Consider the following 15,129-nt stretch of genomic DNA (forward strand, 5'->3'; position numbering starts at 1 on the left):
GTATATAGGTCCATAGGCGGCCGTTGCAGTTGCTGCCAGTGTAGAAGGCTTTTCAGCCGTGGGAGGTCTGTTACGAGCTTTTGTCTTCATCCTGTACGAAATGCGGCTCGGTTAACATTCTCCGGTTCCACGAATCATTAGACTGTCTTAGAGAATTTTGCAGGGGAAGAACCGAATTTGCTTCCTGCTGCAACAGAAACGCGTTGATTCCGAACAGAAATACTTCACGGTGTTCAGTCGCTCTCGGGTGCGCTCCTGACAAAAGTGGTTATACTCGTTGTACGTGAACGCCGCGCACAATTCATCCGTGTGCGCATTCTTCATGTTGCATAGCTGTCGTTGGTTTCGTCGCTCATCCTTCTACAGAATGAGCACGGACTACGTTTTCGTCCTGAGGACTTGCCCGTAGGCGACGGCAGTTGTTGTGTTCGGCTTGTCTTTCCTTGGCACATTCGTCGATGGAAATGCGGCTCCATGTCGGATGGCGGCGTTCCGATACTGTGGTTCCGTATTCCTACAGGAGTGTCAGGAAGCAGTTCGGGCGGCGCAGCAGTCTGTTGCAGGTCTCCAAAGCCAGGTGACCAGAGAAGAAGTAGTTATTTCTGCTGTAAGTGTGGCAACTTCTGTGGAGAAAAAGACTTGTTGCTGTCGCCCTGTCTATCTTTCCTCGAGCAAGTCAAACACGTGTTTATTTGGGCGGCGAGGCCTGTAATCCAGGGAGTTCACGAGCATTACGGCCGCCTCTGTATTCAGGGTTTTCCGGGCATTTCGGGAACCCTTCTTTCCTACGGTAGCGCACAGGTACAGCTTGCGAGCAAAGTATCTGCTAGCGCATTGGCGGAGATGCTTCGCTGCGTATATTGCAATTGACGAGGAAGGTGACCTCGCCTGTGTAGCACACTGTGTATGTGACTCCCCTTGGCGTATCGGCGCTTCTCTCGGCTGTCTAACGCTTACGCAGTATATGTGTGCCGGCAGCAGCGCTCTGCATCTCTTCTGGCAATTTGTCAGAGTGCTTTCGAGCAACCACATTCCAACCTTCCTGGACGACCTCGTCTGGCTCGGAGATAGGCGCGCTTAGCGTATTTGTACAGCTTATACTCGTTTGCTGTGTGTTTCGTTTGAGCGTGCTCAGATGGAAGACGAGGCGACAGCGCTCATGCATGAGTGCGAGAGAGTGACAACACAACACGGGGTTCTTCAGGAGTTGCACAGAAAGCTACAACAGGATGCTCTTGACGCTCGACGCAAAGGAGAGGAGGAGAAGTGCGTTCGACTACACACCTTGCTGTACCTTTTTTCTCGGTTTTTTTCCTTACAAGAGCTGCTTCTGCGGGAAGAAGATACCCGCGGTAGTCATTCCGAATTCACACCCCCACAGTAGTTTGAGAGAAGAGAGGAGGTCTTTCCTAGCGTAGAGTTTCTTGGAAGGAGCTTCAGTTCATAGCATTGCATATATACAGCCACTCACCTGCCCGTTCTATTCCCTGACGCTTCTTTTTCTGGGGTGGGTGCGCAGGCGTCAACTAACGGAGAAAATCCAGCAGCGCCTTGAAGAGATCGAGGAACTTCGTCAGCAGGTAGGTTGCCCTTCCCCAGAGCACGCGTGCAGGATCGGTAACTGCTGGCGCGTGCGTCTCCGCACATCATGCAGATTGCCGAAGATGTCCGTGTGATATTGTTTCTGTTTCTTCCGCCGAGCGTACGGAGAGTCTTACGTCCTACCATGTACAGACACTAGAAGCGTCGTGTGCAACACGGGGGCTGGAACGTTCGGGGTCATTTCTGTATTACACGGTAATTGAGAGCTCAATACACATGTGTCCAACCATCAAGTGACACGCAGTGTTTGGACACGTTGTTGAATAAACCGGTTTGACGCGGGTTTAGTCTCAAGGGAAAACCTGGAGAGGTGGTGACTGGTTTTTGGTGCAGGGTACGCACTAAGTCCTTTCTAATGAAAAAAAAGGAACGCTCCCGTCTAGACGGGAACACTCGGCCGCTCGTTGCACAGCGGCACTTGGAGAAGTTTCGAATGGAAGCAACCCGTGTATCACTTTATGCAGGACTGAAAAGAAAAACCCAACTAAAGTAGCATTCCACATTTGTAAAGCACTTCAGTCGCCGAAGCACGATAGAGAGGAGCAAGAAGCGACGGCCTGCCGAAGGTCGCAGCATTCATTTGAAATTCGTAGAAGGGCGGAACTGGTCGAGGACACAGAACGACTAAACACATTCTACTAGCGGTGGAGGTGTGCCGGCAGCGGAGCAGTCCGTTGGATCGAACCGCTCAGAAAACGCGATCCCCCTGTAGTTCGGAAAAGGCCCGTGTCGGCACTCCGCCGAAGCACAACGGGCACCGGGGATTGCAGCTGATCTCCTTGTGTAGCCGGTGCTAGAGCAGTCGCTTGCGGCCCAATCCTGCGATTTTAGAATGCGCTTTTTCGAGATGTGAATGACGTGCCGCATCTGACGCCACTTTTATTTGTGCAAGAAAGGAATGCTTTCTCGACGGCAGAGTGTCGTTGTGTGCTGTCTCAGATCCGCGACGTTTCTTTTCACGTGCAGGCCTCTGCGAGGTTGGCCGAAGTTCCGGACGCCAGGGTGAGCTTTTGCTGTGCCGGTCCTTGCTAAGGCAGCGTGTGTTTTTCCACAGTCTCGAGGGGAGAGATCAGGAAACGCGCTTGCCGTTGTGCCCCACCCAGCTTGTTCTCCGGTGTTACTCGCTTCACCTGCTCCCGAGGATATGCAGCTGCTGTCTTCTTTCTGTCCACTGGGGACTGATCACTCCTTTGTCTCTTTCGGACTTTGCGGAGCTTAGAGAAACGTTTATACGTTTAGACGTGTGCATTTCGGTTACTGTTGTCCGTTTGGACATCGGTTGAGAAGCTGCGCTCAGCGTGCAAGAGGAAGGGCACAGTTCGGTGCTTTACCTTCTCAGGTTTTGTGTGGTAACTAAACTACCCGGGGCGGCATGCAGCCTTTTGGTTTTTCCGCCACAGTGTTGGCATCAGGTTTCATTGCATTCATCTCGCGGAGATGAGGAGTTGATGTTATTTCGATGGAGTCTCGCAGGCATTTTTTTTTTTTAGCTGAGCTTCGGTGAATCATTGTTCGGTGGTGCCTCCTGTTAGATGTGCACTCTCAGGACTCAGTAATGCTTGTGGGACATAGCACACCGGTCGGGAGAGGAGACACGGCTAACGAAGGCGGGCGATTGTCGCAAGTGCGAAACCGGGAGAATTTTGGATCTTTTGAGAGTTCGGGTAGATCCAGGTCTTCAGCAGGTCCTGGGAGACGCAGGGGAGGAGGCGGAGGAGGGGGGACAAGAAGGTGAAGAGAGTTTGAGCCTGTTCTTTGAACCTTGCCTTGCAAAACTTGGAGTCGCGCGGCTGTAGGAGCCCGTGCACCGAAGAGCTGGATACAAAGAAGCAACTAAGACCAGGTGAGCCTCTTGTCCTTTTGTTGCTCTGCCGAAAAATGAGAAACTCACACAGATCCCTAGATTGTTCGCACACCCCTGGGTGTGTCTATGCGGAGACACGTCTGTGAGAGGCGCACACAAGCTGCGAAGGAGCACTACGGGGCAGAGGGAACAAGGAGCTGAACAGCTTTCCAGGGAAACTCTCGGAGTCGTGAAAATCAGGATGTTGTGTCGATCCGGCAACGCGTACTTTTGATAAAAGGGCGTCAACTTGTTCGGCTGATCTGTGTTCAGGACTTTAACGACGACTGCTCGTGAGGGAAGTACAAGGAGAGCAGAGGAGAAAGGGTGGAGTTTCTTCACTTAGTTCTGGTGACGGATCTCGAAGGATGTTTTCCGGGCGCATGGGGAGATTGAGAAGCCGACTGCGGTCTTCTGCATTACTGACGTCATGCAGAGTACCACGATCAAGCGCGCGCGTACTATCGGTGCCAGATGGAGTGTAGCAAAAAGTTCGGCACGAGGAATCAGGCGTGAACGCGCTTTTTTGCTGGTTGCTCGAAGTTGCACTCCGGTCCCTTAGCAGACGCTTTCCTTAGCCGGCTTGTGCGAGATGGTAGAGCTTTTTGTGGTGATCCCTTGTCGAGACCGCTCTTTGACTTCGACATGTAAATGTCTTTGCCATATGTCGTTTCTCTTCGGTTGCGTCTGCGACTTACTGCCAGCGGTTTCTTTGCCGCGTGGCCGAATGTTTTGCAGAAGAGGTGGAATGTAGCATGCGTTACAAAGCTATCCCCCAAGACGCTTTTTATGCGAAATTTTAAAGTGACCAGCAGGGTTTTTTTTGTGGGACTTACGAGGAGTCGGCCACGTGGAAGACGGCTTGCGTGGACAAAGTAAAGGGAAACCAGTAAAAACACGGGACACCGGGAAAACAAGCAAGGACTGCACTCACGGGGGGTCACGTGCGTCGAACAAGCCAGCGACGAGTTTGTATCACAACTGAAGCGAACTCTTCGACAAAGACTACGGCAGTACTGCTTCGCGTAGCCTCAGGTCGGACTAGCTTCGATTTCTTAGCTGCGTCACGTTCATCGAGACGCCCGGACGAAGGGCGCTGTCTGGAAGAAAGAGATTTTGTTCATTGTTTAGAATGCTCTGCCTCGAACGCGGCAGGAGCGTGAGCTTTAAGCGCCGTTGTCTGCCGTTGGTTTAGTTTTTGAAGTGTTTTCGCCATCTCTGAATGAACTAACGTAACCATAGCACACTCGCATGCGAAGGTTCTGGCGTTCCTCTTTGGAGCTCGGCACAGCAGCCGTAGGCCAGGGTCTGGTCGGTGCTCAAGCTGTTGTCCAACTGTGCGAACCTGACCTCTGACCCAGGGCATCAGGAATGGAGCGCTTATTTGCAGTTTGCGCAGTTTGTGCCTTCGCCCGAAGCGAGGAGCTGACAGTACTTACACAGTGTGTGACAGCTTGTGCCAGGTCTTCGCCGGAAAGCGGGCGACACACACATTCTACCGCGTCCGCACGAGAAGCCATGGGCCTCATAAAGTAGCAAAGATTTTCACGTGCGTCAAAACAGACCTGATTTCTTTCTGAAGTTCATTTCGACGCTGAGGTTGTAAATCGTTTGGGGCCCTCTGTGTTCTTGCTTCCAAGTGGTGTCGACACACGTGCTGCGGCAGCTCCTTCAGCGTGTTGCCCCCTCCACAAGACAAGGCGTTATTCTAACTCGACAAGGGGGGTGCTGATGTTGTGCTCCACTTGTCTGCAAAGCCTGTCCGACCTTGACGAAGAAATTCAGAACAGCAAGACCGTTAGCTACACGAGTGTCCACAGTTTCTTGGCCTGTTTTAGACAGCGCAAATGACACCAGAGCATCTGCATGCCTTTTCACGAAACTCTCCGGGCGCATCGGTAACGGTCTTCTAAAGCGCTCCTTGCATGTTCTACCGTGGAGTGGATCAAGCTCGCTATTAGAAGCTGCTTTTAAAGGTTTTCAGGCGCGTGCAGGGAGCGCATATGCTTCGGGAGCTTCACACAAAACCCGTTGCTCTTGGGGCATGCGAGGGCCTGCAGCCGTTGTAAGCTGTTGATTTTCACGACCGGTAGCGGTCTCATCCACTTCACGTTATCAGAGTTTCCTCGACAGCTGAAATATATCTTTCTAAATTGTCCCGGTTGTTGCTTGATCAGTGTCCTACCGAGTATCTCAGACATGAGCCCGTGGACACGGACCCCTTGCGTCTGCCCGATGGCCTGGTGTGACTGCTCTCACTGTCCATCTTTCACCTCAACGTAATTTTTGTTGGGGCCGGTCGCGTTCCTCATATTCTCCCTTCGGGCCTATGCGTAGGCGGAACCTGCCTCAGGTTCTCTAAAGCAGCCGTCTACCGCCCTCTACCGCAGCTATTCTCTGTGCCGTTTTGGGGTGCTTTTCTTCGTCAGCAGTCTTTTCCCGAAAAGAGCGGACGCAGCGGGCTACGCGCTGCTTCTGGCTCTTTTTCTTCTTCTGCTAACCTTGCGCGGGTGCGTGCCCTGAAGTCAATCAGTGTGCAGTCACCACAGGGCCAGGTGGTCGGCTGGTCCGTAGCAGCGTGGCCTCCGTTGCCTCGTTATGGTGTCTCTGCCCTCACTTTTTTTTGTCAAGCCTGTTACTCTGTGTTAAGGTCTGACGCCCCATTCGTTTCTGTCACCGGCAGCGGCTTGCGCTGCTTCGAGCATCCGTGTGAAACAATGTGTGTGTCCCTCGCATTCTTTCACCACAGTTCATAGGCGTGTGCTTCTGCGTCGCGACGAGCAGTGGGGAACAGCTATTGAGTTTGGGAGATGAGCGCACTCGTGGGGAACGTCATTTGTCTGGCTCGCGCGTTCCCTGGCCCCACCAAAGACCCCGCGGTTCTCTTCGGCTTTCCCTCACTTTCCCAAGCGCACCATTTCGTGACAGTTCCCAACCCGGCTCGTGATTTGGCGCGCCTCTTCAGCTGTCACCGGGCTGCTTAGCCGAGAAAGATAATCCCTCACGAAGATGCATACAGCGGTCAACACTGTCGCGAACGAGGATGAGCGAAGCCCCCAGACGTGTCCGGGTGCTTCGCGGAGTGCCCTCTTGTCGCCCTCCACAGCAAAGTCTTTCACCGCAAGCACGCCACAGCGAGGTGCCGTGAGGAACGGGTTGCACGCCCAGTCCGAGACGCCTTCCAGGTTGTCCACCGTGGGCGTGGCTGGCCCGCTGGCGGCCCAGGACGCCTCTGTGTTGCTCCAGCAGAATCCCCATCAGCCTTTCGAGACAAGAAGCAAGTCTGCCTCAGGGAGTGCCTCCAAACGATTATCTGAAATGAGGCAGGCAGCTGCGAGGCTCCGTAGCTCCTTGGAGAAGGACACGACACGCTGTATAGACAGCGATAGACAAAGGCTCTATGAAACCCTTGAACAACTCCAGCCTGAGGCAGGTACGTTACTCGTGTTCCTCTCCGTTCAGTGGAGTCTGTATGCCGGCGTTCCCGGGCAGTCGCGCTCGGACGTGGGGTTGCTCGTGAGCCGTCCTGGGTAGTTCGTTGGTCCCAAAATGTTCACGTGCATCTGTCACGAGCTCTTAGAGCATCGTGGAAGAGCGTGTACTCTTCTTGCTTTGCCTGCACCCTCTCCCATCGTGTGAAGTGAAGTAGCCGGAGGATAGAGGTCCTCAGAATCGAAAATTTCTGTTTGCACAGCAACGCGATCAAGGACCCTTCGCACTGGGTTCCACAGAACAAGCAGCGTGCCCGCTGCCTTTTTTTTCAGATCTCATCAAGAAGCTCGTTGAGGAGACTCACGATATGAAGGATCAGTCGCGGCTCTTCGCGTCGAGTGAGTTTCCTCTTGTGACTTTTTCAATATCTGCTGCCAGATTGCGAAGCGGAACGTCCTTCATACTTTCTTTTTTTTGAATGTGAGAGAAGTCTCTATTACTGCGTATAAGCAAGAAAGTCCGCAGTACAACCGCGCCGTGCACAGACATATGTTCCTCCGCAGTCAAACCCAACTTTAGACTGGCCTCTTGAATCTCCGCAGTAGCTCTGACCGTCCGACCAGATGCTCACACGCAGGGTGTGTGTACGATTCGCTGCGGAAGTAACTGAAGCACGTATGGGCACAGCGCGATCGGGAAAAGAAATCAGCAGGTTCTGCGCGAAGGTGGAGAAATACGGATGCCAAGCCAACAGCAATCTCCCTGAGGAGCAGCTTTCAGGTTGGTGGATGGAGATACAGTCCGGTGAAGGACCGTCGGGGTTGGTAGAAGGGGCGACGCTCGATGAAAATTGGGTCTGTGGTGCCGCTGATGGTATTCACGAGGCACTGCGATTTCGGCTTCTCGAGCTACAAACCTTCGGGACCACAAAGCTTCAAGTGTCTGTTGAAAGCACCGCAAGTGGCATAGATGTTCTGAGATTGAGCTGGAGGTACAAACCCTTTGTTTGCCTCCTGCCTGTTTCTCCGTTCAGAAAGACAGCAGAATCTTCACCTCATCGAACGTTTGAAGGAAGAAGACAAGGTAGGTTGTCAGCATCCGAGGCCTGTGACGGGTCTCATAAGGATGGAGTCTGGGTTGTGGTCCGAATGCGGTGCATCGAAGGTCGTCGCGTCTCCATGCTGCAGAGTTCACTACTACCACCACGGGTTCCGTAGAATGCAGCTTTCAGCATATGATTTCAAAAATACGTAGTTTCCCAGACAGTGTTCGGTGTATTGGTCACTTTCATGGGTGTTTCCCTTCGACGTGTTCGAGTTGATCAGGCAATCGACGAGGAGCTGAAGATTTTACCCGAAAAGCTGGGAAGTCTTGTTGCGTATGGAAATCAGGAGAAAGCGGCGCTCGAGGCTATTCGCAATGGTATAGACCTTACACGGCCTCTCTTCTGCGACTGCATTCTTCTTGTGCTGTCTTCTGGTTAGTCCGTGCCGACCTGCGATCACGAAGTCTATTCTTTGCGCGCCTCGCGGCTCTCTATTTGAGATAAGCTCGCCTTATGCGCATTCCACCTTTGGAATAATTCATCAGTCAAGACTCCACGGCTCCGGCCGGTTAGCCGAGCCTTTGGTGGACCACTGACCGGAGCTTTCTCGAGCGTTCAGATTGGGATGTGCGTTTTCAGCCCGCGTATTTGCGTCGAGTTTCTCGAGCTGCTATGCGTAGTGTCCCGGTCTTTTTATGGGGCGCTACTTGTCTCTGCCGTTGGATGCGCGAGTAGAGTACAGGCTGGTGCAGAAGCAGCGTGACCACGCGTTGCATTCTTGGGAAGAGAAGATCCGCATATACGAGAAGACCCTCGGCATTCGCATATGTCAGCAAGGAGGAGGTAAGTGTCGGGAAAGAGTATGACTGGACCGGGGATCTACATTTGAATTTTCAGGAATCGAAGACCTGACCTCGTCTGACTGAGTTCTCATGATGAAGGCTAGAAAAAAGAGACTTATTGATAGGCTGAGTCGGTTGGGGAGAAAAGGCTGTTCCGCTGGAACCTTGTCCGTTACTTTTTTTGTCCGCGCAAAAGCACTCGGGCTTTGCTAAGGAACTAGTGTTCACTTCCTCTCCTTCTTCCCCGACGCGACGAAGAGGTACTAGAGTACGTTCAAGCGTAGGCGCAGAAGTTTCTTGTGCTCGCTATTCAGTCTACCTGCGGTGTTACGCCGCACCCTGAGACAGGTGTAGGGGTTACTCCCCGGGCGGCATCTTTCGCTAATCACTTGACAAGGAGGCTCCCAAGTGCGACTCTCCAGTTGCTTGGGTAGACCCGGGACTGTAGAAAAGAAGGCTCGGTTCGATGTGTACGCGGCGTCGTCTCTTCCCTTTTCCCGTCCGCGACTGGTTAGCAGCGACCGCGTTCAAATCGCGCAGCCTGTTGTCAGTGCATGCCCTTACATCCGCTGGATGTCAGCTCGTTTTTGACTTTCAGCTGGGGGCCCCACGACTATCAAGTTCTACGGCATTATGCACGGAGCCGCCAAGACATCCAGACCGGGGCCAGAATCCCAGGAGAATGCGTGCTGTGAACCACTCGACGCAGGTCAGGCGTCTTCCGGCTCCCAATACAGCTCCGAGAGATGCACGTGCTTCTTTGAATTCTCGCTTAACGAAGCAGGGATGGTGACAGGTAAGCACATATGGTCGCACGAACACGTGGAGAGTCTCTTCACCGAGACGCTTTTTTTCTTCTTCTGGAACTGAGGGGACTGATGCGCCAATTTCTATTCATCTATTCCGATGAATTTCTGCCGGCAATGCTCTGCTTAGAGGTGTATAGGTTGCGGTGTCCGCCCACACGGAGGCAGTAGGCAGTACTACTGTCGAGTTTTGGCGGTTCGGCACCTTTGGCTCTCGTTGTACGCGGAAATATGCTTCACGTACACAGGGTGTTTCCATGAGCAGAAAGAACGGGTAGCCAAGTGACAGTAGAAGGCTGTACTGCAGAAAGTGCGGGCATTCCGCAATGCTTAGACCGGTCGAGCACTTTGTTTCGTGGGTGCAAGATCAGGTCTGACGGCAAAATTCGTAGGGTTGGCTGACTTGAGGCCTTATGCTTCGAGCAGCTCTGTGTCTTCAGAGCACGGTACTGCTCAAGAGGTCTGGCGGTCGAAATTTCAGAGCAAGATAGAAAGGTCCTGAACAACTTCAGATCACATGACTGAAGCATGACTGTTCTTTCAATAGTTTACTGCTGAGGTGCTTCTTTCCTTTCCAAGCACGTGGAACGGTCTTCGTTGCACACAGCTTGAAGAAGTCAAGACTGGACGGGGAAACCGCAGCGAGCTGATTAGACAAGATCGCCTGTCTTGCACTGAAAGAGGAACTGTGCTCTTGTTGGCCTTCCAGGCGCGCGCTGCTCTCCCCCAGTAGAGCGTTTCGACGCTCTCATGGAAGCCTTTGGACAAGGGGAAATCTCACTCCCCGTAGTTGTGGCATGCATGCGTCGAAACTTCAAAGACCTGCAGCGGCAGCAGGAGAAAAGTCTGCGTTCCCATCACACACCGGCCGGATTCCCGGATAGCTCCGCCGCCGAGGCGCTGCGCGCACGCCGTCAGCTGCAACAATCCCAGTTGGGAGTTTCTGCTTTCAGTAGGGGGACAGGGCACGCGCCAATTGAAAGTGTAGGTGTGGTCAGGGGTCTTGCTGCATCAAAAGCTCAGAGTCGACAAGTCGCCGGTGATTCTGCCATGGCATCGCGATCTGAAGAAAAAGGAAAAGGACAGGGCAAAGGTACATCGCGCCCTAGTCTTTTTGTGTTCGGGTCATCCACAAACGAGAGTGAGGCGCGGTTACCGGTACCACAGGAGGGAGATGAGGAAGCACCTATCGACGTCGATGATGAAGACAGCTGGGAAAATACACCTCACGAGTGCTCGAGCTGCGTCAGAGAGCAGCTGAACATCAGCTGCGTCGTCGAGGGAGCTGGCTTCGTGCGCAAACTACAGACGCGGGACGGCCGCTCGGCTCTTCACCGAGGAAACAAGCCTGGATAGCAACTGATCAGTGAGTGCAGTGGAGACGGCACACAACGCCACGAGGAACGTAACGCGAGCCAAGGTGCAGAACTCGGTGGCCTACTTGCAGGCGGATGTCAGCGACTAGAAGAGACGGGGCAGGAGCGAAAGTGGCCATAGCGGGGGCTGTCTCATGTTGACGCAGACATGAGGCGCAACAGGTACAGGGGATACGTAATGATTTGGAACAGCACGCCAGGGAGAACCAGCAGAGGGTAGCGTGTCGTAGAGGTAGACGGGGTAAACACTGTGGCCAAGCCTACCCAGGATTGATGTGCTTCGGCTACGGACCGCACCTCTCACTACAGTGAACCGTGCTTCCTCGCGACAGCAGTGATCCGTTTGCAGGGAAGCAGGTCGTGGTTGCTTGCGAAACTTTCACTATACAAACTTGTCAAGAACGTAGCAGGTTGCCTTTACGGCGTCGGCTCAGTGGCCAGTGCGCGCATGCTCGAAGAATCTGAGCAAGGATCTCATCTTCGTTCCCGGCGACATCGTTACTGAGTTGCTCGTCTTGTTGCACCCTCCATTGGCCGGCGGCCGTGGTGTGCCTTTTACTTGTTGGCGCTTTTGCACCGCCCGTCCACCTCGACGTCATCCCTGGCATCACTCCTTAGATCCGACTCGTTATCATCACTCGATCTACCTGTTGAAGATCCGTAACATTGTTCGCCATGTGTTGTTTATCGCTCCGGTAGTGCGGAGGAAGGCGACGGTCCCCCAAGGCGAGCGCACGCGAAGGTGCAGTCAGATCGAAGGAAGTAAATCTATCTCAGCTCATCACACGTGTGTCGGTTGATACCTAGCACCGATTCGCTAGCTGGTCAGCTAACGCTGCTGCCTTGAGAGAGGAAACAGCCAAAGCAGGGCTCGCGATCCGAGCGCTTTCATCCAACATCCACCCGGCAAAGGGCCGGCTTTGTCCTTCGTCCAGAGGACACCCGCTGCCGGACACTGTTCCGCGTGTGCAGGCTGTGGCTTGCTTCGGAGCCGCCCAGGACTCTCGTTCCTCGCACTCAGGATTATGCGATTACGAGCGTGTGCATGCCCCGACTGACCTAGCGACTCCGCTCCAATCACTTCCGCGGAGTCATGCTTCTCCATGGCAGACCGACTGGCGGCAACACTGTACACCATGTTGACTGCAGCAAAGCCGTCTTCTCGGGCTCCAGTACGTGAGATAGTTGACCAAAAACCTTGGGGGAGTGTAACTCTAAGAAGAGGTCTGATTAGTCCAGCAGGAGTCTCAGCTGCTCTGAGAACCGGTGCTGCCGAGAGGCATGTAGGTATTCGTTCAAGTATTACTCCGGCACGAATAGCGGTGTGAAGAAACGTAGCTGAGTTGGCAAGTTCTAGCACAGTAATGGAAGCCTGTATCCCGGGAACAACCAGAAAGCATTTTCCGAGATAGTTCGTGAGGAGGGGAAGAGCCTTTCCACGGTGCTAAGAATCAGAATGAGACTCGGCACTCGCTGTTCCGCGTGTTTCTCCTTCGGAGGCGAGCTTTGCCCGTTTCCGGTTTTGTTTCATCAGCAGAACGTTTTGCTTATCGAGAGCCTTCCAGTCCGGCTTGTCTACATAAACGCGCCCGATGACATCGCTGGTAACAGTTGTGGTGACGTTCTTCCGCTTCTTGCCCTTCTCGCGACCAGGCGCTGCAGCCTCTGCCTTTTTCTTTGAAACGTCACTCGTCCTCGTGGCCCGCTTCCACCGGTCTGGATCTGCCAGTCGGTGACGATCCAGCCTAAGAGACGTGCACAGAAATTGCAAATCGCTCGGTCCATACCCGCCGGCCTCTCGATCAGCACTTGTCTGGGGCGTTGTGCCGCAGACTGGCCCTCCTCCACATTCTCCCGATGTTGCAATGCCAGGGCGTTCTAGAGAAGAGGACTACCACTTTGGGAGACCCGAACAGCACCACAGAACCCCGACGGCAAAGGCAGTGTTAGCTCTTGTGTCAGTGCTGAACTACGTGCCCGAGCAGTCTTGAGTCGGGATCCCACAACCGATAGAACAGCTGTTCGAGACCCGGTGACAGAGCACTACATACGGCCGCGCTGGCTCACTCTGCTGGTCGGAAATTTGATGTCTCCGACCCTACACCGATCAGACAGCCCCCGGCTGTAAATCAATGTTTGTCTTTATTGACAACCGGCTAAGGAGAAATGAACAACTCCGCGAACGAGTGCGTTACCCTATCGTGCTCGCCACAAGCGCCCTGGCTAGGTCCGATCTCTATCGCTCACCCCTGTAAGAATCCGGCGGAGTCCCTTACAACGACCTGCGCCCAAAGCTCAAAGATGTTTACAGTCCACGATCACTGCCCTAAGGACATCACGACAAAGCGGTCCTCGAAAATGTCAACTAAGAAACTGCGACATGCCCTACCTCATGTCGATCTGGGGCCCAACTTCAACAAGCTCAACGCGGGGTGCCTTGCTCCCGGCTTCGCCCTTCTGCATTGTAACGCGATACTGCCGTAGACAGATAATATGCCCTGTAACTCCGCTACCCCCGATTCCCGCAACATCAGTTTCGAGTGACGCTTCGCCTTCTGGGTGTTCTGCTGGAGGAAGTGTAGCCGCCACAGCTGTAGCTGCCGCACCTTCGGTAGTCAGGGTCGACCCCCCTGCCTGTAAGTGGAGCTTCTTACTGAGGTGAGCCTGTGCCGCATCGCACTCGAGTGCTGTAATTGCGAGGATGCGGTCGATTCCTTTGAGATGAAGTTTCGCCGATCCCCCCGGGGCGCAGTCTGTTCCGCCTCTGAAGATGTCCGCCATCAGGTTGCGGAGGCCTTTCATCACAGCGGTCGATTCGAAGGCTGCGCCCTGTAAAAGCACCAGAGGCTTGCTCCCAAAGCGGGGTTTTTCAACGCCCGAAAACGACGAGCTCCCGAGGTAGTGAACTACTTGGAGCTCATACATGTCGAGGAGCTCGTTGGCGAACATGCGGCCGAGGACAAGGCGGCTAGGCCGCTTCTTCGAGCTGGATCCTAAGCAGAAGACTCCGCAGTTATTCTTCTCGCACAAATACTGACCTGTCTGAATATCTTCGAACGGATGAAAATCCTTCTGGTTTCGAGAGTGAAGGTATACAGCGTCGGGCTTTTTCAGGTCCCGAATATCTGACAAAATCTGCTGAACGGTCATGCTTGCTTTGTTTCCCTTCATCAGGAGAAGTTTCTTCGTAGGCTCCAGGAGCTGAGGACCCCGAGAGTTAAGGACTCGCTTGCCTTTCCGGGTTTTCGCGACCCGGCCAATGGTCAGGTTCAAACCGCTGCTGGCCCCCATGACTACTGAAAGAGTAAAATGCTTGACTACAATAGAACAAGTCAGAGAGCCATCAACACAAAACCGCGACGACGAGAAGTAGAGTGCCGTCGTGCTGGCGAAACAGTTAGCCGAGATCACAGTAGCGACGGCGAACTTGGCGCAGAGCTACGTCAGCAACACTTCGATTCGCATGCCTGCCCAACGACGAGCATTTGTGGGGGGAGGGCGGAGTGTTGTTCGCCTGGGCAATCTTCCCACCTTGCCCCCGCGCTCAGGGTAAACCTCCTGGAGATAGAAAGGCCGGGCACATGAGATTGCAAGTGAGATACGGCACAACCGTTTACTCTACGGAAAAAAAACTCATGCGCATGTGCACACGGGGCTTCATGCGCCAGGGTCTTCCATGCTTGTTCGCATGCAACCAAGCCCGCAACGGTGGCACTCCCTCGCTACCTTTCGTTAAGCCGCTACACAACCAGAATGACATGCTTCAGCTGAGCCGTACGCTAGCCCAGATTCATACAACACGTGCAGAAGCGCCAGACTGCGCCTGTTAACACTTCAACGAGTTCGTTGCTATTGGGACACAAGGGGCTCGAGCGCCCTCGCAACTCGACCCGCTAAGTGCGTCCTCCCGGACTTCCTACTGGAGTTGCGTAGACTCCCTCTCCGTGGTTCGTTGAATCTTGCGGGACACTCTAAATTGGATAAGGGCGAAACTTGATTCCACAAGCTACTTCTGAGTCAGCTCACACTTCTTGATGCTTTCAGATGCTGCTCCGCTGCCTTCAAGTTGCACGTTCTGCTTCCAGGGTGTGTCCGCGCGAGCGTAGCCGCAGTGATGCAACAGAAAGATAGCACGGACACTGTAACGCCCGCGCTTTGATTCTGCGCCGCCGCCCTGTATGCC

General features: G+C 53.8%; 3 protein-coding genes across 3 annotated transcripts in view; 2 read left to right on the plus strand and 1 right to left on the minus strand.

The window, feature by feature from the left end:
• Nucleotides 1–4,220, plus strand: part of CSUI_001357 (ring finger protein) — a 10,155-nt gene extending 5,935 nt beyond the window's left edge. The window contains exons 4-9 of the mRNA XM_068061563.1: nucleotides 521–607; nucleotides 1,136–1,266; nucleotides 1,520–1,580; nucleotides 2,542–2,604; nucleotides 3,149–3,333; nucleotides 3,719–4,220. Of these exons, the coding sequence (XP_067926459.1) occupies nucleotides 521–607; nucleotides 1,136–1,266; nucleotides 1,520–1,580; nucleotides 2,542–2,604; nucleotides 3,149–3,333; nucleotides 3,719–3,791 (600 nt within the window). The 3' untranslated portion in view covers nucleotides 3,792–4,220. The remainder of the gene's footprint in view (nucleotides 1–520; nucleotides 608–1,135; nucleotides 1,267–1,519; nucleotides 1,581–2,541; nucleotides 2,605–3,148; nucleotides 3,334–3,718) is intronic.
• Nucleotides 4,221–4,847: 627 nt separating this feature from the next.
• On the plus strand, nucleotides 4,848–11,255 carry CSUI_001358 (uncharacterized protein). Its single transcript, XM_068061564.1, has 7 exons — nucleotides 4,848–6,878; nucleotides 7,210–7,275; nucleotides 7,911–7,960; nucleotides 8,203–8,299; nucleotides 8,658–8,765; nucleotides 9,363–9,560; nucleotides 10,280–11,255. Exons 1-7 carry the CDS (start codon nucleotides 6,455–6,457, stop codon nucleotides 10,924–10,926), a joined length of 1,590 nt encoding a protein of 529 aa, XP_067926460.1. The 5' UTR covers nucleotides 4,848–6,454; the 3' UTR covers nucleotides 10,927–11,255.
• A 1,042-nt stretch (nucleotides 11,256–12,297) lies between these two features.
• Nucleotides 12,298–15,129, minus strand: part of CSUI_001359 (brix domain-containing protein) — a 3,306-nt gene continuing 474 nt past the window's right edge. Inside the window, exons 2-3 of the mRNA XM_068061565.1 lie at nucleotides 13,336–14,504; nucleotides 12,298–12,691 (exon numbers count right to left, since the gene is read on the minus strand). Of these exons, the coding sequence (XP_067926461.1) occupies nucleotides 12,391–12,691; nucleotides 13,336–14,237 (1,203 nt within the window). The 5' untranslated portion in view covers nucleotides 14,238–14,504 and the 3' untranslated portion in view covers nucleotides 12,298–12,390. The remainder of the gene's footprint in view (nucleotides 12,692–13,335; nucleotides 14,505–15,129) is intronic.

This window comes from Cystoisospora suis, assembly GCF_002600585.1.
Source record: "Cystoisospora suis strain Wien I chromosome Unknown contig_541, whole genome shotgun sequence".
In the NCBI taxonomy this organism is placed as follows: Eukaryota; Apicomplexa; class Conoidasida; order Eucoccidiorida; family Sarcocystidae; genus Cystoisospora; species Cystoisospora suis.